Source organism: Anser brachyrhynchus (genome assembly GCF_964034855.1).
Source record: "Anser brachyrhynchus genome assembly, chromosome: 1".
Taxonomy (NCBI): Eukaryota; Metazoa; Chordata; class Aves; order Anseriformes; family Anatidae; genus Anser; species Anser brachyrhynchus.
The window spans coordinates 39167528-39191695 of NC_137694.1; the positions used below are offsets into that span (position 1 = coordinate 39167528).

The window sequence follows — 24168 nt, forward strand, 5'->3', positions numbered from 1 at the left end:
AGATCCGTTCAATTTTTTTTTCTAATGTTTTGGAAACATACAGACATGAAAACCGATGTCTGCCTGGCCCAGCAGGAGATAGTAAAATACTTCACAAACACCAGATGGGATTTTAACAATGTTTGTAAAAATATAAAATGCTTGAAGCATTCTCTGCAAATCTAAAACTGAACATGTTTCATCTCATTACAAGCCTTTTTTTCACCTAGTGAATTCCTTTAAATTTTCTGTTTGAAGACTGACAGTGTTTACAGACCTCTGACATTTAAAAAGAAACCCCAAATTCAACCTCTTTGGAAACTAATATCGATACATACGATAAAATACTTGTGTGATATCACCAGTGTAAATCCTATGTAATAATAACAACATGAATGCACAGTCTCAGTGCTGGGAAAAACATAATGATATTTTTGTTTCATTCTTCTGTTGGATAACTAAGGCATAATATAACATATTATGTTTATATTTTCAACAATCAGATAATACTTTAAAAGTGAAAAAGCAGACTACCTATCCATCATCACTTTGAAAGAAATAATGAGTCCCTACTCCTCCAGGATCAGGAATGAAGCTGAATGGAAAATTTTAAGAAATCTACTTTTACCACAAGATACACAATGATTTAAACTGAAATTGTTTGGAGGGGGAGAAGAGACAGCTTCATTGAATTTCTCCTTATTAAAAAAAATATATATATATATTTCAAAAGTATTCGGAAAAGTTATTTAGATGATTTTCTAATTAATTTTCTGTTTGATCAGTTTTACTTTCAAAGCTTTAATCTTAAAATGTAAGGCAGTATAGCTGAAATAATACGCATTTATTAATGAAATGATGTATTTAGAAATGATCAAAAAGAGCAACTCATGTCAAAACAATCGTTAAGCTTTCAACCATTCTGAAATTTCAACATATTGCCCAAACAAGGGATGAACAGAATCATCAACATCTTGAAAGTTTGATGGGAAAGGAAGAGAAAACATTCTAAACTGCATGAAACAATGAAGTTAATTTACATGCAATACGACAGAATTCTGTAGAAGGAAACCTTGTCTATATAAAAGCAGCCTTGAAACTTACTCATTCTCTTAAATCCAAACAGCATTTGAATTAACTGAATATTTTAAAGTATATGGTGCATAAGTATTATTTCCCTTACCAAACGTTTCTGATTACAGGGTAGCTGCACTTTCCTGAGCAATGGATGCACAACTCTTATACAATTTAATATTTTTTCTGCCTTCATGAGACAAAGCAGTTATTCCAAGCCAAGATTTGTAGCTAGCATTAATAGGTAGAGGGGTGTGTTTTCCTGATCCAGGAGCCCTGGTATCCCTCATTTGGTAAGTGGCAAAGTTGAACTTTCTGCTTTCCCTTTGACAGCAGATTCTTGTGTTTCCAGCAGCAGTGACATCTGGGTTTAATGCAAGGACTCTCTTCTCAGCATGCACTGCAGTAGGAGCTGCCATGCTCCCAGGGGAAGGGAAAGGCTGTGCCTGCAGAGAGCCTGGAGTTTCTCCTTCTCATTTTCTGGCTGGATGCTGTTAGGCAAAAGGTAAAGTAATGTTGACATTGCTTTAGCAATCAGGTGGTCAGGATCTGGTCACTGAGTGCAAATAGGAGGTTGGCTTTGGATGGGAGAGGCATTTCAAGGAGAAGTTCCTCACTCCCACAACCCAGCAGAAGTCCAGTGAGAAGGGGGGTCCTCTCACCCAACCTTCGGGCACTTCTGCAGGGGGCTGGTGGCAACTTCAAGGGCAGCCAGGGCCATGCCAAACGAATTTTAGGCAGTACCTGAAGTGGGTAATGCTGGAAAAGAGCTTTTCTGACATCTTCTTTGTGAATTAGGTACCTCATTTCAATGCAGCTTCAGCAGTCATCAACTTTTTTAGGTGTTCTGGAGGGGAAGAAGGGAGCTGTGTTGGCAATACAAAATAGCTTAGTTTAGAAAAATTCAATTCCAGAAATGCCTATTTCCATCTGAAGGTACTTAGTAGAGTGTGGCATTATAGGTATTTATGCAACAGGTTTACCAGATTCTCTCAGTTGTGATTTATATTTATTATTTAATTTTAAAGAGGCGTCAAAAGAATTGCGGCCCCCTTAGAATATGCCCTTTCTAGTTGTGACTCTTGGACGACTTTATAAACAAAAGAGCAGGGTGTCGATTGAAGTAAAGCCACAAATGAGTTATGCATGGTCATCTTTAAATCAGGAAAATATTGTCTTTGAGTTTCCCTATCCCTTTGCACTGTAGGCCCAAACTTCATAAGGTGAAGCCTGATATCCATATATTTTATGAGCCTAACTTTTGCACCAGCAACTGCCACAATTGCATCCTCAAACATAGCTTTATTTTGAGAAAACATATGGATATGTGGGTGACTGAGAGCCAGTGAAGACTAATTGAATTCATTGTGAACCTTTCCACCAACTTCATTGGTATTTATGTTAGCAGTAGAACCACATTTTTATTAAGAAATGAAAGATTTCTGTAGACAGTTGCATAAAATAAACAGCAAAACCATAGAGTCAGATATCTCATAGAATCATAGAATAGAACCACAGATTGATTTAGGTTGGAAAAGACCTCCAAGATCATCTGGTCCAACCATCACCCTACTACCATTGTCACCCACATGACCTCTGGCGTGCTTTGTGAAAATCGCACACTGAAGGTCACCCAAGGAAGAATGATTTCAGCAAAGCCAATGCTGATAGAATCTTTTTTATTATGCTTTTTGTAAAGTTGCTTGTTCTATTAATTCAGTAGCAGATATCAGCTATAGCTACTGACATACTATGCATTATTAATTGGTGATTTTTGTTCTCTTCTTCTGTGGTGTATTATTGCATTTCCTGAGGGTCTGGTGTGAAGTGCAGTTAGTGTTTTTTGGTTAAGTATTTTTAAAACACTAATACTGTCAAGATAAAGAAAAGCCAGAATAAATTCTACTCATGAAAATTTTATTTTGGTTAAGTAATGTATATGCATCGCCTACACATTTGGCTGCATCCATTTGCAGACAAAATCTGCTTTCTTAGAAATTTATGTGCAAGAAATTAGGGACAAACTTTAAAAGCTGGAACACTTTAGCAGAGACATTTTACAAGGGTCCTACAATTCGTGTTCATCAGTTCCACATGTGGCACCCCCTGGAAACCTACATTCATTTTGAGTATACAGTCACAGAAGAATTGGGTCCTATATACTCTTTAGTGAGAAAGATATAAGCAGTCAGTGTCCTCAGGGAATTCACAGAATAAAACCTATCTCACTATGCAGTTGTGTACTAAAATACATCTTTGTAAAATCATGGTCCTTTCAGTATTTTTATTTTTCCATGGTTTAAAAGTTAAAATACGCTTGGGCTTCCCTTTTGTAAATGTCAGCCCTCCAAACTAGGCCTGAAATGCACAACTTGAGATAGGTTTTCTCAAGTTTATACTCATCAGCATCACTGGTAAAAGAAGCTCTGCAGCTGGAGCTCCACTAACAACGCTATTGTGCAAGACTGTCAATAAGCCAAATTACTCTCACTATATTTTCTGGCTCTCCAGAATGAGGAAAGTAGCTAAAACATACTGGCAGGAGCTCTGCCACCTTTGAAAGAGCTGTAAACATCATGTGTCCAGCTCCTGTCTGCCTGCTGCCCACACACAACTGTTGAAGGACAGGCTGCAGGCTGCTCACTAGGGCCTGCCTAGTGGTGCATCACTTTGGATTTGGGCTTGCACTGGCTTCCCTTTGTTTGATTTTATGCATCAGGGTTCTTTAGCTTGAGAGCCTTCATAAGCCCTGAAGGAGCCCGAACCTCTATAGGCCATGAGTCCTGTGGTCCTGTGGTCCTCTGGATTACATGGGCGCCATCATCATCAGACTACCCTCATCCCTACAGAGTCAGCACCGTGAGCTGGCAAAGCTCAGCACACAATGGGAGCAGACAAGAGAAGCAAAAATGTACCATTTTTAGTGTGTGCCTTCACTTTATTGACAGTGATTACCCTCAGAGTTGCCTACAAGGTGAGGTATAGCCTCTGGGTTTCAGGGGGAAATGGGAAGCCGTATCCCAATTCACCTACTTTGGAAATGGCTATCTGTATGTTACTTGTGATGCTGCAAGAATAAAAGAAACAGTCAGATGGAGAGAATATTTTTCCAATTTCTTTTTGGCCATGGAACGAAACTGTCAATTATTTGTGCTGGTGTGTGTATGTGTCCAGATGCTGCTTTTCAAGTAACACATCCTGCCCAAGCTCCATGTAATGGCTCCATCCACAGCGAGTGCGTTCAACTGAGCTGGGTTCTCATTCCTGTCTTCTCTTTCTCATCCAAGAGAGAGTCTATAAGGCTGAATGAGTCCTGAATTATATTCTTTTTAATGGACCCAAATGCTAACTGCCCTTTCTGTGTTTCAGAATTCACATCTGGAAGCAATAATAAAGCCACTTTGCCTATAAGTAACTTTATCCATACTACTTACAATTTAAAGAGCATTTTCTTTGTATTCCTATTTAAAAAATTTGGCAAAGAAATCTCTCAGACCCTGGCTGATTCTCCTTGTCTTGGCTAAAAGGTGCAGTGCACCCTTTCAACCTCCAAATGTGATCTTTCTGTCTCTTCTGAAAATAAAAAAGTTTCCCTTTGAAGTTGCTGAGGCAAGCCGGTGGTAGTGGTTCACGCACTTGCTTCCAGAAAACCTATTATTCATAAATTGGAACACCTACCTGATGACTGCAAAGGCCCAAGCTACAGACTCGGATACAGCACATTTCAGCAAACATTCTCCTATGTCATTATTACAGCAGACAAACCTAATGTGTGGAAGAAAATATTAAAAGAATTTATGCTCGTATAAAAGCAGATACACTGAATATAGAATGAGGTTAAAAAAAATCATAGAATATACACTGTATTTTAATGAACAGTGCATGCTTCTCCCAGGATTTTTAGGCAGCATATGGAAGAATTTATTTTTTTTTGCATTTTCTGATGGGATCAAATACACTAAAACTCAGATAGCACTGAGAGTAGGGTAATCGTATTCATATTTTTACATGACTTCTTGAAAATCCAGGCATTTATATAAACTGCATAATCTGTTTTCCAGTATATTAAAAATGTGTTAGAAAATAAAAAGCATGTAAAAATCTAACACCTAAAGCCACGTCCCTTCTTTGGTTTCAGAAAGCAATTTCTATTGAGCAGTGGCTTTGATTCTTCATCTTCTTGAAGGCATGACTTGAGCTAGCTCAGCTTTGCATTTGGCCTGAAAGACGTGTCAGATCTGTCCAATAAAGCTCTGGTATATCAATATACGTATACACAGGCATGTAAACAGCCCCACTCCGTACCATGATATATCCCTTGTGAGTCAAAATTTCCACTAACTTCAATTAAAATCAGCAAAACAAGAGTATGAACTGAAAGACTGGCCCTTACAACTATGGATTTAAGATAACTGTGGAGGGGAATCCATCCCTGAAACTACACTGGGCTCAATGTGAGCTGACCCATCTACCATTTCATAACCTCATCTAGCTCAATTAATAGATTTTTTTTTTTGTCACAGAAAAAACAAGTCTTGAAACCTCATCCCTCAAATCCAAATATGTGTCTCAAAGTGAGGTATAAAGGAGAGAGAAATTCCTAATGCAAAGGTGTTTGCAAAGTAGGTTGTTTTCTCTGTTCATTTGCCTGCATAAAATTTAGATTGGTAAATGGTGTCTACTGACACCATTAATGAGCTAAATGCAAGTAGATTGTGCACAGCTATCTAATAACTGCTATTTATACAGAGAATATCTGAAGCAATCACATAAATACAGTGAGCTCTAAAAATACCCTAGAACTTTACAACTTGTGAAGAATCACAAGGCTTCTCCATGTTATTTCTGTACCTTCTGTTTTGTTTTTTTCTCTATTTCCTGAAAAACCGTCTAGTGAATGAAGAGTATTTTGACCACAGAGGACTAACTAAGGATACAGTGTCATCGTGAGAACTATCATCATAAAGCTACTAGGGTGTTTTGTACCCCTTCCTCCTCCTATTACTTACATTGTAGCTGGGTTCATCACTGCTAACATGGGAATGAATTGGACACCCTATGTCTTAAAGATTTCAGAATATTCCTTCAGGATTGCCTTTTGTAACCTTGAAACATATCTCATAATAATTCTGACATCGTGTTTGTGAAGGCAGCTTTCCTGAAAATTAGTAGAAAAAGCACAGTCCTTCTTTTGAGAGTTACCTTTAACTGAAATCACAACACGAGTCCAAACAAACTTTTCATCTGACACATTGATGGCACGGTGATAGGGATCCTGTTGTGGCAAGTTGATCTCACCACTTTTTCGTATATAATCCAAACTCATCAGATAAGAACCAAAATCCATTTCCATCCATGGCCTGAAGAACCAAGAAAATCACATTGGACACCAAGTGAGGGAAGGGAGAGAAGTATTCACGAAAGTTACGTTTAGCCTTCAAAGAACAGACTTGTTAGGCTACCGTTGTTGTTGATAGGAGATAAACTGTACTGGAGGAGAAAATCAAGAACACCCAGATTATGGCTTTTGTTCTGAACCATCTTCTAAAGAAGCCTCTCTCTCTCATGAATATTGTATGTTTCCTTGCTTCCCTCAGGCACTGTAAACTTTCATGTAACCTACGTACTGCTGTTCAGTACTTTGGGAAGGATGGAGAGTTTACATTCATCCACCCTCTCTCCCATGCAGCGAATGGTTGTGGCAAGCATCTCTGTGGTAAGTGTTGGTCACAATACAGGGTGTTAAAAACATTCCCTTACTGTCACACAGTCTGTGCAGCCTTTCCTCATTGTACAGGAATGCCAGAGACTATTTGCTGAAGCCTCAGTCTAAAACACAGCGTCTAGGATTCCTTCTTAAACAAACTGTAGGTGGTTTTCCACAGCTTTATTAATAGCTGCTAGTTGGTGCGGAGGACATGCAGGCACTTTGCTTAATGACAGAGCAGCTCACTAATCTGCAGCCTGGTCCTCTGCACCTGTATTATACCTCTCCTCTTGCAAAGACCTGCTGGTAAGCAAAGGGTTACTGTGCAGAAAGTGCATCCAAGCCCCTCTCTTTATGCAGGTAGAATACTACTTCCTACACTGAAGGGCTTTTCAAGATGAACATTGGGTTAAAGGCTATATTATACAAACTCTTTGTTGTAACTCTAACCTTCCTCTCACATCTAGGATGAAAATACAGAACAATCTATGTTGGGAGTGGGGAGGGCTTACAGAAGAAATCTGGTTCAACATCCAGCTCAGGGCAGGACCAGCTTCAGGTCAGGTTGCTCAGAGCCTTATCCAGTTGAGGATTTGAAAAGAAATCAAAGGCTCTTGAAATAAGTTATGCCCCCGAGTCTAGAAATAGCTAAAAATAAGTTAAGGATGGGATATTAGTTTTCTGGTGAGTTTTACACAAGTTAGAATCGGTTGGACTGCATCCTCGCTTCTTTACGTACACCAATCTCTTTTAGTGTGTGAAATCACAGAAAGTAAAAACCTCTTTTGAGGTCTGTCGGTTGCTGTTTTGCCATAAAACTATTACTATTTCAGAGTGTCTGGGCATTTCAAAGGCAAGTTTTATGCAGCGGCTGCATTTAAAGGGCTAGATTACATTTTTACCTCCTGCTTTAATTGTTTAAAATAAGCTGCAGCTCATTTCTTCCCAATCGTTTTGTGCAGGGCGCCTGCTGAGCATCCTGAGAAGGGCTCGGAGCACCACCGCAGCCAGCAGAGGGAGCCCACGCTTTTAGCTTGGTCTGGGCTTACTGAAACCAGTAGGAAGGATGGAGAGCAGTGTCAGAGGCAGTATTAAGCACACCAGCTTCAGTACAAAAATGCAAGTGTTGGTAGGAGATGGTAGCCAAGTTGCTTTTTAATTCAAGAAGAAATCTCTCTCTTGTGTGTGCGTGCTTTTGGCAAAACAATAAATAAAATCCCCACCTTCCAGTAATAAGCAGTACGAAATTATTCGCTGCGAATACACAAATGTATGGGAATCCATTCAACTTCTTTACAGATCAACTTATAGATACGGTTGGAATCTTTTAATTATCCCTTGGCCTCATATGCCTTTTCGTCTGTCACTACTTTTTCAAAAGTCAAAATAATGTCTTCCTCAACTGCTTTATCTTTTTCACTTCACTAACTTCTTTCGACTTCAGCATCGCAAACAAATATATACTTACTTTGTCCATATAAACAGTCTCAAAGAAGTTTTGTAACATAAAAGAAATTCATTTATAATGCTTACCTGTGACTTTTCTAGAGAGTAGTTTGTCGTTTTAATGTTTTTCTGTAATGTTTTTTCATAACAGCTTTGTCATAACTGATGTTAATCACTCTTTCTGTGAAAGCATTAATAAAAGATACCATGTTTTTCATGCGTTATAGATAATTTTTTACAGAAATTTCCCCGAAAAGTTGCAATTCACCTGAAGATAATTCTAGACTTGCTAGTTCTTACTGTGTCAAGGTGCTGAGATAGAAATGGAAAGAATAGCCTTGCATACTAAAGGCAAAGGAACTACCACAAAAGCCTCTATTATTTGGATGAACGACAGTAATTAATAAACTGCATTTGAGAAACATCTATGTACCTGATAATACATTTTCTTGCATCAACTCACAGAAATAATAAGAGTTGAAATAAATTATTCTTATCAGATTACTCCAAACTTCTACACCTCAAAATAATTTAATGCTAAAATTAACTTAATGCTGAATTTGATGGTTTCTTTCAGATGTATATTCCCAAGAAACATAAAGCAAGAATTTTTGCTGCTTGAAAAAAATGCAGTGGAAAAAACTTTGCAGTTATACTGCTGGGCACCTGTAAAACTGGAAAAAAAAAATCAAAACACTAAAGCTCTGAAGTAAAATATACCATAATCTTTTTTAATCAACAAAGTAAATCTGAATCTAGGATTTCAAAATAGCTTCCTTAGTCTAATTTTTCAATTTGTTTTTAAGTTGTTCTCAGTTAGTAATTAAGTTGTCCAAGGTTAGGACAGCAAGAAATAACTAGTGCCTCAAAAATTTGCAGGTACGTTTTGAAAATGTAAATAAACAGAAACACCCCCTTCTGAAGATTTCTGGGTACAAATAAGCACGGCTAAAGAGTAGTACCTGATCTGACTTCAATTATTTAGTGAATAGCATGCTCCTGCCCTAACAAATGTTGCATGCAATGCTAATGTATATATACATAACATAGCACAATGCATAATCTGACAACTCTGGCACTGTATGGAAGAGGTAGATTTTGCTCTCTGTTAAAAGTAAATAGGTCAAGCTGCAAGTTGTTGAGAGGACATAAAATCTGAAGCAAAAGAGGACAGCTGAATTCATTATGGCCACCTGTGAGCAACACAGCATCCCTCATGAAGCTCTCCTCTCTTCCCAAACCATTCATACCATATTAAGTTCCCATGTTCAAAGAAATACTCCCTAAAATCATCAGTCAACAGACATGATGCTCATGACATCTTTCCATAATAACATTTTCTAAAATTCAGCATCAATCATTATTGTTCTCAATATGAAGTGCATTAAGTGTATATTTGTTCTACAGATGAAGATGTGTTCCCTGAAAAGGAAAACCTATAATTGAAATGAAAAAGTATAAATGAAATGTTTTTGACTTGCTTTTGAAACAAATTCCAAGTGGTCAAACCCGAAGTAATTACTTTTCAGTACAATGCAGTCTGATCTCTTTTGTCATTTTTTTCTACTTAGTGTATTTTTGATTCCATCTGTTTTTACCATAGTTCACAGAAATATTTCAAAGAAAAATTAAACTTGACCAAATGCTGCTTTCTATACCACTGCTACTTCTAACAGACTCCAAGCTGCATTAGACCAAAATCATTAGTACTGATTTACTTTCAACCCTCTATTTCACCTGTCTCAGGGGCCCATATATTGAGCCAAATGCAGACCAAAAAAATGTTCTTAATCAGAATGCTAAGCCAGGGCTTTTTGTATTAGCCGTTGTTTGTCAAAGTTTCCTCTTTCCTGCACATAACTACTCAGGGCTCTGCTTTACTGTAACATTAACTCTAATCATAATCAATGCAAGGTTACTTTTGCTTAGCAATCTTGATTTACTTATCCACAGATACATAAAATAATTAATATAGGTGCTTTGAACCACCTTCTGGAGGAGTCTATTACTCTTAATCAGCTTCAGAGAGATGCCTGGGAGATTAAATTTGGGTGGTATGAACACTCTCTCCTCATCTCTTACTATCTCCATTAATTACTAAAGAAAAGTAGCCAAACCCTTAGAGGCCTTGGTTACTAACAGAAATAAACACACTGGCTTCCTTGAAACCATACTAATGCTGTATTGCTGAGCATCTTGCCCTTTCAGCTACTGCAACAAAATGAATTTTACTCCGGATTTCCAAGGTTTTAAGTGCGATCTGAACCAGGTCTATGGACTATAAATTTGAACTTCTTTCAGATGCTTTTAAATGAAAGTGCTGCAGCAACCATGTGTTCGGACGTTTCAGTGCTAATGACAGCACTTTGAGTATTATCCAGCACGGGCATCTTTGTTAGCCTTGTAAGAGCCTCTAAGGTTCCCTGCATGATCAATGGACATTGACAGAGTTTTCTCAGCTTAGAGCTGGGGCCAGCAAGTGCCTTCATGGAAACCCTTTGGTTTCACCAATGATGGAGGAAGCTCAATGATTTAACATCCTATTCCCCACTTTTGTAAAGACTTTACATATCACAGGTCTATGCTGACACTCCATTAAGGCAGGTTTTAAAAATAGAAAACTCTTTCAAGTAAGTCGATTGCCTCAAAGGGAAGCACAGCCCAAAATAGCCGTGCCTACCCTAAAGTCAGCTAACCGGCCTTGCCAAGGAACGGAAGAAGAGCAACCCAATGCATGTTACAAACGTGTTAATGTTATGTAAGGCCCTCATTCTGACATTCAGTCCAGAAACATATCTCCATCTTTCAAATGTTCTTTTTTTTTCCTCATATTTAATGCAAATACATAGCAATTAAAAGACTATTAACACTATCAGGGGTACTGTTTGTGGATGAAAGGGCACAGAAACTTGACAGTTGTGTATTTCATAATTTCAGCTGGCTGAGTTTAGTGCAGCTTCCAAGACTTCTTGCCTCTTTCCCTTGCAAGATCTTTGTGGGACACTTTCCCTCCCTCTCACTGTAAAGACCTCTCTGTATTCCCTCTGCTCCAAACTTCCTGTTAGTTCTGAATGTCCCAGTGCTCTTCTTTCAAAGACAAGGGCTCTTCCAACATAAGGCTTCTTCTATCTTCAACTCCTCAGCAGCTGCAAGCACACAATCCCATTTTCCTTTCCTGCCGGCTGCACCATCCCATTTCTGGGCCAGACCCCTTCCTCCACCTGCAGCAGGGGCACTGCACGACTGCCAGCCATGCAGAAGAAATAGCACTTCTTGCACGTCCATGTCAACACTCCACATTTCCTACAACAATGGCAGGCTCTAGTGGAGGTTTTGTGCATGTGTTAGGGTATTCGGCCTGCATCTTACTCCTTCCCTCCCTTGGGTCATTTTGCATTACTGCGGATGGGACTCATCAACTTGGAAGAGTCAAGAGGTGAGTAAACGCATCCTGTGGGTTTGTCCTAATGGTGATAAACTTATCAAAGTGAGGATGAAGCACGTGAGCCACAGAGATATGGATACTTCAACATCTGCTCTGATTAACTATGTACTAAAAAGCTTTGTTGTTTACTTTTGCACTGGACAATTTGCAAACAGTTTTCAAAAACTTCTTAAAAAATAAAGTCCTGCAAGGTATTTCCTGTCTGATTGTTCTAAAGAACAGGTCAAGAATAGGAAAAGCACTGCTATTACAATGATAAGACACGTCTGAAATATTTTGGACTGACACACTACCAAAAAATTCTTGATCTCCCTCTCTGCAAACAAATCTGCTTTTTCTGTGCTCAGAAGCCAAATACACAGAGACAAAAATAAAAATTCAGAACTCCCTCTTCTAGAGTGGGATTTACAGGAAAACAAGATATTAGACCACATCTAAAGTCTCCCGATAATTTGTCACAATTAGGTGTTTCTTAGATACATCTCTTCCTTTTGTATGGCGGCTGATCCCAAAATGTCTAAAACTATTAAAAATACCACAAAAAAAAAAAAAGAAGAAGAAGAAGAAGAAAAAATCCATTATTGTGAACTCCTTCAAACAACTACAAAACAATATAATCGCTCATTATACCGTATCATGCAAATACACTTCAAAAACCACAGGAACCCCAGGGTGTTTGCCACACAGACACAGTGAGAGAAGGAAGGATGAAAAGAGTTGGACAGAATTTCTGTATGAGCTGCTAAATTAAGAAATGACTCTATGCATGCACATGGTATGTATCAACTCTTGTCTTTTACCCAGAAAAAAATGCAGATCACCACAGCACGTACAGGACACAGAAATACATCATACATCTCCACACACTCACATATTCAAAGGTTTTATGTTTTAAAAGTGTTAAGGAAAAAAACAGTGCAACCCCTTATGAACTGGAGTTAACTTCCTTGCAGATGTGGAGGTATTGACTTTCCATGGAAATGCTGAACTTTTGTTGCATTAAGTGAGCAATATTTTGCGGAGCTTCCTCAAAGTCCCACTGACAAGCACCACAGAATGCAGCACTTTCTGGACTCACTACTGTGCTATAATGCAAATTATTTTAACGTTTGGCTCTGACACCTGCTCTTACACTGAACAACTGGCTATTGATTACTTGGGCAGGATGAGAGAGTAGAGTTCAAAAATCGTGCAATTCGGGAAACAAAGTGATTCATCCATCACAACACGCCCTTCCAAAAGTCAGAAGCTTTTTTCAGTCTTTTCTGAGCAAGGTTTGAGTCCACTTGCCATTTGGGTTCAAACCTATTACTTTTTCTGTGCATGTAAAAACTGACAAAGGCATGTAAAAACATGACAGATCATCTCATTCAGAGACCTGCTGCAATGACTTACTATCAGAAAGCACAGTTAAGAACACCATATAAATACCTGGCTAGAGGAAGAATAAAGGCAATTTGACCTGTCTTGCTGCCATACTGCTACGCCTCAGGGTTCTTAAGAAACTGTATCATAGCCGTGCATGACTCTCTAGGGCTAGAGAAAGACAAGATTTGTATCAACAGTTAGATACAGTTTGAGAAAAAAAGACTGATGGGCCAAAAAGAGAGATGCTATCTGTTTTCAAATCTTAGTTGCACTAATAAAAGGTATTATAGCTCTTCTACTGCCTCACAATTCTTCATGGACCTTTGCACACAGCTTACACGTTCTCTTTCTTCTTTTGGCTTTATGTGAGATACAGACATAAAGATAAGGTAACCGAGCAGTTAACTTTACAGTTAAAAAGCATCATTTCAAGTATTATTTAAAGCACATAGTTCCTACGTTGGTGAAATATCCACTTAGTGCTTTTGCAGACTGGCTGTAATTCCCTAAATGATGTCACATCCACCTCAACTCACAGTAATAGATTTTCTTTATATAGCTTATTTCCACATCTTCGCTCTAACACATGGATTTTATTTCCTATACAGAGAATTACTGTAACGGTCAGCTTTCATTCCCTCCAAACAAAAATTCAGCAAATTTGCATCCTCTGTATTTACATTTTTGCCTCATTTCTTTTCCCAAATGCCTACCTACTGCAATGTGCCTGGCTAAGCTTGTTGCATTCTTTATTATCAAAATCTTTCAGAGAGAAAATAATGTTAACATCAGCACATCACAACTTGCATCAAAATTACACTGAGTCAACTCTCACTGTATGAATTGTAACAATAGTAATATGGTTCTTCTAGTTTTGTCCCTTCTTCCCATCAGCAATTTCATTACTGAAGAATATTTCAGGTGAATCCAAGTAAACCTCACCTGTCAAATGTTTGATCTTGCTTCTAGCTTAACTACAGAACTGTTGAGGAAAGAGTGCAGCTAGGTGGCAGTGTGCCAAACAAAAGAATCAACCAAAAATGACGATTTCTAAAGATCGATAACAGAATATGCCCTAGATAGCATGAAAACCTGAACAAAAACAAGTTAATGACACATAATCCATAATACCATCACAATCGACAGGTTATGGCTATGTGGTAAATTGTTCCATGGTACTTAAACTTCAGTATTTTGTATGGTTCTAGGAGTGACTCTTTCCTAACCATTGTCTATTTCAGGTACCATCATTTATTGCTATGTAAAACAGAAATGGTGCTGTCTGCCTTAGTCTGAAGAACATTGTATAGCTTAATAAAGTGATGTAAATACATGTGTTAGCCTAAGATCCTCACTGAAACAAGCTAAGTACATGATGCAAATGTGAACGTATACTGACAGGTAAATATGAAATTGGACACAGTACACAGCCTTCTCCCGTACAAATAAAAACCCTTCATAGTGACAGATGTTAAAAGGCATACATAATTCTTCAGGGCTGGCCAGAATAAAAGGACAAGTCAGGTGTCCTGCAAAGGGAAAAAGATCTTTCTGCATAGATCACTGGGCAGAGCAGCAATGCCCTACAATAGCACAGCCTAAGGGCTAATGGAGCTTCACACTTGCTTAATGAACCCCTTCAATGTAAGGACTTCCAACACTCCAATGAAGAATTTGTTCCCCCAATGGGCAGAAAAAGAAATTCCACCCTGCACAATAGCTTTATTTTTTCCACAGCCTAACCACACGGCTGCACTGCCTTCTAGGTACTTACTCATCATCCATAGACAGGAAAGGAAGAAACATGATATATTCAGCTGTAAACTACCTTGTCCTTCCCTGCTGTACTTTTTTACTTTGGCGTTCTGTTGGACTTGCCTTAATATTAAAGCACTAGCTGCTACCTTTGCTAGTGCAGAATCTCTTAACATTTCTGCTTTAAGCTCCATTTTGGCTGGGACATCCGATGATTTCAGGATTAAGCATAAATTTCCGTTGTTAAACGCTTTAGCCACACTCTTTTTTTTTTTTATTTTTTAATCAGTTCATCCAGTCTAAGCTTACAAAACAGAAATGGGAGTGAAAGTTTCTTTTTACAGTCCCGTAGCTTTCACATAAAATCTAAAGTCTGTCATGCTGCAATTAATGATTTGCCCAAAAGATACATGTTAAATATATATCCGCTGTGTATTCTTGACCTACAAATCGGTATGCTCTTTGTTATGCTAACAATCCATAACACACTGTTTTGTTTATGAGTAGATGGCACATATTTTGTATCGATAAACCTGAAGCTGGAGGGTCATCACATTATCACAATGAGAGGACAGTTTGCTTTAGTATCAGGAAGACAGGAAGAGATTCAAGAAAGTGCTTTGCTGAAACCCCTCAGGGTTTTTTTTACTACCTTGGTAAAAGCCATAGACCACTGATGGCTGCACTACAGATGTCACTCCAAGTGACCCGGACATTATGCTGGGTGCCAGAACCTGTGGGAAATCCGATGGTCCCAAAGGCATTTTGGAACAGTAGCAGAACAGCAATTCCCTAAAACATTACCAAACTGACCGATGATTTCCCTTTTCTCTTTGTGGAGAACCAGAGACCTATAAGAAACATGAAAAGAAAATAACTGTAAAGCCTAATTTAAATGTATGGAGCTAAGAACTATCCATATCCATTCCTATCACGTCCTTCTGTTAATCTTCAAGATGCTCTTTTTCCAAAACAAATATTTAAATTAAATAGTGGCACCTTTAATATTTCAAAGAAAGTTACTAGCAAGACAAATGTATGCATGAAAAATAACCTCTCAAAGGAAGATATTTACAGTTAAACCCCACTATTAATTAATCCACCTGTCCATCCTCAGGTATGTTGTTCAAGGTGATTAAATCTTCTACAGAAAATGAACAAGCAGCCTACTCTTTGCTTTCTAGAACAAAATATGCGTGTAATGGCCTCAGGTTATATATATACTACTTCCCTGCAGTTATGAAAAAGATTTGCTTATTTGTTAACTAAAACTATTCATATGTCTTTTGGCAGAGCACGTTAATGACTCTAATGTCATGCAGTACAGATGCCTAAAAGAACTGTTTCACCCCAGAAGAAAGTAAAATATTCACAATTTATCAAGCCATTAGCATGCATCTATTCTGCACAGCATGAAATCTCTTAAAGACCATGCGATTCAGAAACAAAACTATTGCTGCTTTGCAGTGATATTAGACAGGGATGAGGAAGTCTGAGAACTGGGGGGGAATGGGTCTCCTGGACAGAGATCATAATACATAATGAAAATTGATTCCTGCAGAACTTTTCTCCTTGGCCATTTCTTCCTGTAAATTTGTGCTTTCAACCACTGTTCTTATTAGTTTAGGATATGGTGATGCTTGGGGAAAAGCTTCCCAGCAGCCCCATAGGCCTAAATCTACAAACCGTTCTGGCCTAACTAGCAAGACAGCAGATTCCTTCTTTAGTAATTTAACTAAAGCACTTGAGATCCAGTTCAAGGTCCTTCTGCTGCTCGGATTACACCAAATGATGGTCCAACGGTGGGAAGAGCAATTATAAACTGGGTTGTATATAAAAGTATGTATTTTGCTGCCCTTTTCATTAGGCTCTCATTTCAGACTTAATTGTAGATTCAGAGACAGTATAGACAAAAACCTTCAACTAACGCTCTACGGTGCATACCAAGGAGCCTGACCAACCATTTAGTCACCGGTTTCAACAAGAATTGGGCTGGCACTTGGTTATTAATCTGGTAGCTAGTCTCAAATCTGGAGCTTGTGGCCCGATTTGGAGAGAAAAATGTTTTTAAAAAATGATGTGGAGGAAGAAAAAGGTTTAAAATTTGGCGGTCACCAGTGGCTTTGGTAACCCCAGTTACAGAGGAGCTTGTTGAAGTCCTCCTTCTGCACAGAGGAGGTGGTGAAGTTACAGAGGAGGTCGTGAAGGCAATGCCAGGGGAAGCTCTGGCAAGAAGGTGGGTGCAGGACAGCCCAAGAGCTTTTGGCAGCAGCCCCACAAGGTAGTTTCCCTTGGCAGCAGATCTGCTTGGGAAAAGGGCTGGAAGCAGATCTCCTTAGGGAAATGATCGCAAGCCTGCGATTTAAGTGAGCGGGAGTGGGAAGCTGGTGGATCCCAACCTCCCCACAGCTCATGGGTGGCCAAGTTGTCTTGTGAGAAGCTGCTGTAATGGGGGGCTACCCATTGGGCTTTCCACCCCAAACGAGCACCCGAGCCACCTCAGCCCCATCCCCAACATTTTAACCGGGGAGGGGGCAATGAGCGGACGGTTCGGCGGCCGTGGGGGGGGGGGGGAGAACACAGCAAAGTGCCACAACGCGTCAGGAGGGGGCCAGCCGACGTTCCCCCCACCTTCCAGAAACGCCGACCGCCACGGCGAGATCCCCGCCCTGAGGCGAGCCCCGAGCCACGGCAACGGCGGCGGCCGCGGGCCCGGCGGGCGGGCGGGGAGGCGGGAGGCGGGGGGGGGGAGACCCCCCCCCCGCCTCCCGCCTCCCCGCCCGCCCGCCGGGCCCGCGGCCGCCCCCGCTCGCACGGCGAGGCGGGCAGGGCCCGTCGCTGTTCGGCGGGCAAGGCTGGGGCGGCGTCAGCGGGAGCGCGGTGCCGGCTGCAGGGCTTTAAAGCAGCGCGTAAGCCGCGATGCTACCACAGACAGCGGCGCGGCGGCGGCGGCCGCAGCAGCAGCTCCCCCGAGCCGAGCGGGCGCCCCGCGGCTGCCGGTGCTCCCCATGGCGGCGTCCAGCGCCATCTTCCTCCTCCTCCTCCTCGTCGTCCTCCTCTTCCTCGCCTTGTGCCCGCAGCGGGGGGCGAGGGGCAGCGGGCAGCGGCCGCGGGGCTGCCCGGCGCCGTGCCGCTGCGAGCAGGAGGGCATGCTGCTCCGAGCCGACTGCTCCGACATGGGGCTCACGGCCGTGCCCGCAGACCTCAGCGCCTTCACCTCCTACCTGTAAGTGGCGGCGGGACGGGGGCGGGGGGGCCCGGCCCCGGCGGTGACAGGAGGGCGAGCGCCCGGCTCGCAATAAGTTCGTAATCGCTTTTTAATTCTCCGGGGGCTCCTAAAAGCGGCTGCGGTGCCTGGAGGGTCGCCGTGCGATGTGCCGTCCGGAGGGCGACGGGAGGCGGTTGCAAGAGGAGGAGGGCGATCAGGTCCGCGGGGACGTTATCTGCACCTCGGCTTTGAACTGCGGCTGCTGCCGATTTCATCGTTAACGCATCTCCCCTCCGGCTGCCGGGAGGCGGGCAGGTGGCCGGGCCCCGCCGCAACCGGAGCCTAAACCGGAGCCGCATAAACCGGAGCCTAAACCGGAGCCGCAGCCCGAGCTGGAGCCGGAGCCGCAGCCCGAGCTCAGCCGCCAAGCTCCCGCCGTGAGGGCATCGCCACCAGCCCGCCCGCCGCGCTCGGCAGCTCGGTTAACACCAAAACACGTACATATGTTCTTATTTTTGAGAAGGGTCGGCCTTCAGGCTCTCTTGGTTTGTGTGTGCTGGAAGTGCTGACGTGAGATATTCGGGTGGTCTCCGTGCTGCTTTCGCGCAGGTCCTTGCGGTTGCGTGTCCGGGGGTTCTGTAAGCGGAAGGCTTCTCCCCCCCGTCCCGCACGCTGCGGGTCGGAAAGCGTCCGTCCGTCTGTCCGTCGGGTTTGGCTTGCTGTTGACATCCTCGCTACTATGGTTACTGTAAGGATGGTTTCCCGGCACTGTGTGCCTGCGGTACTTCGGTGGTAATTCTCGCTCACTTCTCCGGTAATGCTGCTAATTCTTCAGGGGACATAAAACACGGCGCATCTGAGGGAGGGGATGAAAGTAAACTAGGAATGGCCTTCCTAAGAGAAGGGCAAACGTGACAGCATCGGCAAGGTAGAAATAAAATGCCACTGATAAAATGTAAGTAGTAAGTATATGTTAGGGGAGAGCTTAGTTCCGTGGAAATAGCAGTGGTTTAGAGAGCTGAAAGGCTTTTTTAAATAGTGTACACATAAATGCCATTCTGAAATTTATCTTAATAAGATCAATTTTAGCTTAGTTTATGCTGAGCGTTTCAAAGTCAAAGCCATTAATAATGTTAAAACACCATGTTATTTAAATGCCACTTATAGAAGAGCAGAGCTTTGGCTATACACAATAAAAATACAGTCTTTAAGATACATACAGAATTCACCACTGATTTCTAACGTATCAGGTGAGGGTTTGGGGTATGTACAAGACACAGCACTTTCTGGTGCTTTGGAAAGTTGTAACCAGACAGATAGGTACTGAACATATGAAGGCATACTTAACCTGTACACGTCCCGTGTCAAGTAGATGCCCAAATTTCATTATTGCTTGGAGGAATGCTAAAACTGGTAAAAACTTCTGAGGGTCTACTGCTTGACTGTTCTATGAAGAAAAGGAGAACATAAATATGCACAATGATGTCAAAATACCACTGGTGTGGACTTCTGCTGTTCAAAAGCTATATACCACCAGCAACCTGCTTCTAAGCAGGACTCTAATCTGGTCCAAGCTTTTGTTTTTAAATCCTCTTGTTCTTCAGCAGGAGTAGGACTTTCTCCAGTCATGAATTCTGTGCTGTTCCATAACGAACACCCTGAAGTGTAAAAACTCCGCTGCAGGACAGGCAGACTTTTAAGTGACCAAGACTGCATACACGCAGTGTAATAGTCAAGTGGGTTAAAGACTGGTGCATCCAAATTTACCAGGCTGTTATTCTTGGATTGATTAATTATTGCCTAATTATGCAGAGCTGTAGCTCCTGCCCGCCTTCCGTAAAGAGCTGTCAAGTCTCATTTTCTGTAGATGGCTAAGCAATGGCAAATCTTAAAACATGCCTGCTTGTTACAGAGATGTTTCGCTCCTTGAGGGTGGTAGTAGCCAACTAACTCTTTTTTTTTTTTTGGCTTTGGGTTTGTTTTCTTTTCCCAGTAAAACAGAAATGTCTTTTTGCGCGGTGACTATTTCTGCTTTAGAACAAAGTGGGAGATTAAAACCGTTTTAAACACATGGACTCTCTTTCCAGCAAAGAACATCCTCTCTAATAGATTCCCTTCTTGTACAGTATATACATCCGGCCAAAAACTGTCTGTGGTTTTACATTAAGTTAGTTTATTTTTTTAATATAGCTTTTTTTCTTAATTTCTGTCATTCTTATCTGAGGCACCTGCATAGAAAACAAAAGGAAATGATAACGGTGTCCACTGGAAATTGTGTGAAAATTTGAAATGCCGAGGCCATTAAAGTTTGTTTGATGTTGGGACAAATGTGCACAGATCATGATATATCACAGTGGCTAAATTCCATGTGTTTCATATGAAGGTGCTCTTGCAGCAGAGCTAAATGTAGTCTACAGCTGGACCTGTTACATGCTTCTGCACTCTCATTTAAAGTTGCAATTCTTGCCTTCCCATCAAAAATCTTTTTTTTTTTAATGGTTATGTATCTGCTGCCATGAACTGTTAGACTTTTTAAAAGCAGGCAAGGAGAATCCAGTGGTTTCTTTCCATTTCTTCTTCTTCATTTACTTTTAGGCTAAATAGTGTACTCAGTGTTTGTAATGCAATTCCTGGTGGCATTAATGTGAATTCCGTGTGCTGATGAAGGGCAGCACCAAGTCTCTGTTTCAAATTAAGAACTTGTCACTTTCCTCTCAGTACACAGTGAAAGGAAGAAGCCAGGATCTACAAGTCTTTGGTACATGGGATCCTCATTAATTCTCACACTAAGCCTGTGAGATAGTGAAGTATTGTTACCAGTTACTGTGATGTGGAAAACGGAGGCAAAGAAGGGCTTGCTCAAAGTTGTGGGTAACGTTTATGGCAAAGCCAGTAATTAAAGCCAGAATGCCTTATCCCAACTCCATTCTTTCACCACAGGCTCAACCTACTTCTTCTAAATATATGCTCATTAAAAATAGTGTAAAATCTGCCAACTCCTGCTTAAGAATATTTAGTATGATAAGCATAAAAAAATCTTTTCATATGTCATGTGGTGACAATACAGATGATACTCTTAAAGATTTTGAGGATCTTCGTTATGTGCCTGGGTAGCACAGAAACGAAAATGTATCATAAATGCCAGTGCCATCTAACAGCTCAGATGCACTGTTCTTTTTGATCAAAACCTTTAAATGAGGAGACTAACATGAAACCGTTAAGAGGAATATTTTCATAATGTTGCCATCTTGGATTGACACAGATATGTGTGCATACATGTATAATTATTGCAGGCTACGGTACGTTGCCTTTTCCATTACGGTTTAGTTAATGAACTATTTTGGGATAAGTGTTAGTTACATTTTAAAAGTTTTGAGTACATTGTAAATATGTGTAGTAACATTTTGAAAAATATGATTCATATAATTTGTAATTCTTCATAGGAATAGCTTGTTAAAAAGATTCCTTTTCAAAACTATGGTAACATTGATAGTAACAGTGAAGTCTATGAAGAGAAAATCACTGCATATTAGAAGTTTTATAACATAGTCCTCAAATAAATTTTGGCCTTCTGGTTCATTCATTTCCATAATACTTTGTTTGATAATAATTGTTCCTGTAAACTTTTGAGGGTGTCTGAAAGTGTTTAAGGGCACTTAGCAGAAAAAAAAAAATGACAAAGAATTTTGGAAAAAAATACTTAGTTCTTGAAGGTTAAAAAGTACGTTGCCGTAAATTATCTGCACTTCTGAAATGAGACATTAGTTGTTTCTGTGCCAGAAATACCCCAAAACCCGAGGACTAACTCTTTGGGGGGTAAATCTGCACTATTTTAGTCATTCTCATTTCACAGTGCAGGCTCAAGTTTTGTCTGCCTCTTCATCTAAAATACTGTGAGAATGACTCCAGTGTCTCGAAGAGATCTTTTCGCAGGGTATCTCCTTATGCAGAAGCAAACTTTACAAAGTCTCTTACCACTTCCAGATCCCTTGACAAGGTTTAGGTGTTAGGTAGCTAGTAAAATGTTTGCCTTTTCTTAAAAAGTACTTCTTCACATAGCTACAAACCTTATAAACCATTTTTTTTCTTTTCTAGTTGAAATAAATTAAACGTTTGCCATGTGGTTTCAGTTAATAACCTGAGTCTCATCCCAGTTGTGGATGAAGGTGAATCCAGATTCTGGGTTTAGAATTCAGTGTTACATCCCTTCTTTGAGCGGACCACGGGGCATTTCCTCTCTGCTCGTGGCAATAATAGGTATACAGAGGTAAATGGTACACACAGATAAATTAGAGATGCATAAAAACTGAAGAAGTAACAGACTGTGATGTTGATGTTCGCCAGATTTCAAAGGGTTTGCTTTACATTTCAAATCATAATACATCAACTCAAAGTTAATTTGTGAAAAAATTAGATTTAAACTGACCTTTAGAAGAGAATGTCACTCTTCCCACTTGAGACTAGAGTGCCAAAAATAACTTTTCACTGCCTTCTAAAGAGCCCTGTGCTGCTCAGGAGGGGGAAAAAGGACTCACGCTACCTCTCTCCTGAGAGCATTTGCTGCGTGGAAACGCTGCATAAATTGCTGGGGAAAAGGGAGCTGTCTTTGAGCTGGAAGAATACAAGGAGCTGGCAGGGTGAAGGCACCTTCCATTTGGTTTGGTATCTGAAGTGCAGAGGACAATTGGCCGGGCAGAGGGAGCCCGACTCCAGCTGGGAACGCGTGCACTGGGCTGACCTTCCCAGCCAGCATGCCAGCGGAGATTAGGCTTTCCTCAAGTGCTCCCTTGTTAACCCAGTCTTCTCTCCGACGTCATTTGTCTTTCAAACATTGAAAATTGCTACCAGTTTTGCCGTCCCGTTTGCTTGCTTTTATTCTGCGTTTGTTGGCCAAAGATAATATTTCATCTGCATGGGCTGCTTTCGTAATTCTTGACTGGTCACTTGAATGGTCTCGATTAATGCAATTTATAGTATTTTCCCTCACTTACTTCCTTGAACTGTCCAGCAGATCTGATTCTTTTCCCAGTAAAATCATGGTAAATAAGGTGTGGTTCCTTTGGCTCTGAGTAAACCGGCTGACGGCAGAACACGATGTGGTGTTTTTGACATATGAAAACAGCTTTAGACTGGAGCTAGAAGAAAATACCCTAATGTCTTTAAAAAAGAACGAGATGTGATCAAAGCATGCTAGCTCCTCAGAGACTTAGCAATTCATGTGGCAAATCCTTGTGCTGCACGCTCTGCGCCGTTTGCTGGGAAGACCTGAGCAACGTCTGTGCAGTTTTACTGATCAGATGTGAGAAGGTTAATACCTGGAGAGCTATAAAAGAAAGAAACGTAGTGGGGGAAAGCCTGAGACGATGTTACTGTTGCTTGCTGAAGGAGTGCTACCCTCTTCTTTCTCATGGAATGGAAGTTTAAGTGAAAACTCTGCAGAACTAAGACGATGAATGTCTTGTACTATATATGACAGTAACACATGGTACCCCTGGTTTTAGACCCAAGAAGCATGTTTTTTATATTTTATTTTTTTCCTAAAAGCCTGTGGGCAACAGCTTGAATTTCTGATTTTTTAATTAGAGACATTGAAAGGAGTATTAAAGCAGCAGGACCCACTCAGACATAGCATCCTGGAGTGCCGTTGCTGTTTGGATGAGAGAAGCCCATCAGCTGCTGCTCGGAGAGAAGCGAGCACTCTGGCCAGAACATTAAACCAGGTGCGAGCAACACCTGGAACTCCAAGCAGGAAAGAAATGGGATAGCAGTGCAGATCCCCAGGAACTTTATAGGATGTCCCCAGCTTGATAAGGCCTTTGCTGAGACACCTTCCAGTTTTATGATTTGGCCGTGGTTTATTACATTCTTTTAGCTGTGAGCTTTAGTTTTTGGGGGCATTGGCCGCAGCACTAACTTCCATTTCGGAAAAGAGAAGCTGTATTTTCCTGGCTAGACACTGTTGCAAAAATAGTTATTTTGAAGTGTAGTGTTCTCCAATAGTGATAATTATAATAATCAGCCCCTCCCAAATTAAGATTTTATTGGTAACAAATGGGCTCTTAGTCTGGGCCCAATTGTATGATTTGGCTCCCATCCTGCAAATACTTATCCAGATACTTAACTTTAGTGTCAGGAGTGGTTCCACTGAAATCACATGTGCAAATGTTTGCAGGAGCAAGGCCTTGT

At 40.9% G+C, this 24168-nt stretch overlaps 2 protein-coding genes across 3 annotated transcripts in view; one reads left to right on the forward strand and one right to left on the reverse strand.

Moving 5' to 3' along the window:
- Positions 1-811: 811 nt before the first annotated feature.
- Positions 812-18341, reverse strand: LOC308188528 (uncharacterized protein; the record flags this gene model as incomplete). Its single annotated transcript, XM_080577712.1, has 5 exons — positions 812-1900; positions 4732-4818; positions 6256-6413; positions 8294-8387; positions 17999-18341. 2 exons carry the CDS (start codon positions 18339-18341, stop codon positions 8305-8307), a joined length of 426 nt encoding a protein of 141 aa, XP_080433838.1. The 3' UTR covers positions 812-1900; positions 4732-4818; positions 6256-6413; positions 8294-8304.
- The window catches only part of LGR5 (leucine rich repeat containing G protein-coupled receptor 5), a 91821-nt gene continuing 85220 nt past the window's right edge, over positions 17568-24168 (forward strand). Inside the window, exon 1 of one of the 2 annotated variants that reach the window (XM_080577707.1) lies at positions 17568-18000. In XM_080577707.1, the coding sequence (XP_080433833.1) occupies positions 17783-18000 (218 nt within the window). In that variant the 5' untranslated portion in view covers positions 17568-17782. The remainder of the gene's footprint in view (positions 18001-24168) is intronic. The other variant, XM_080577708.1, reaches the window with a different exon arrangement.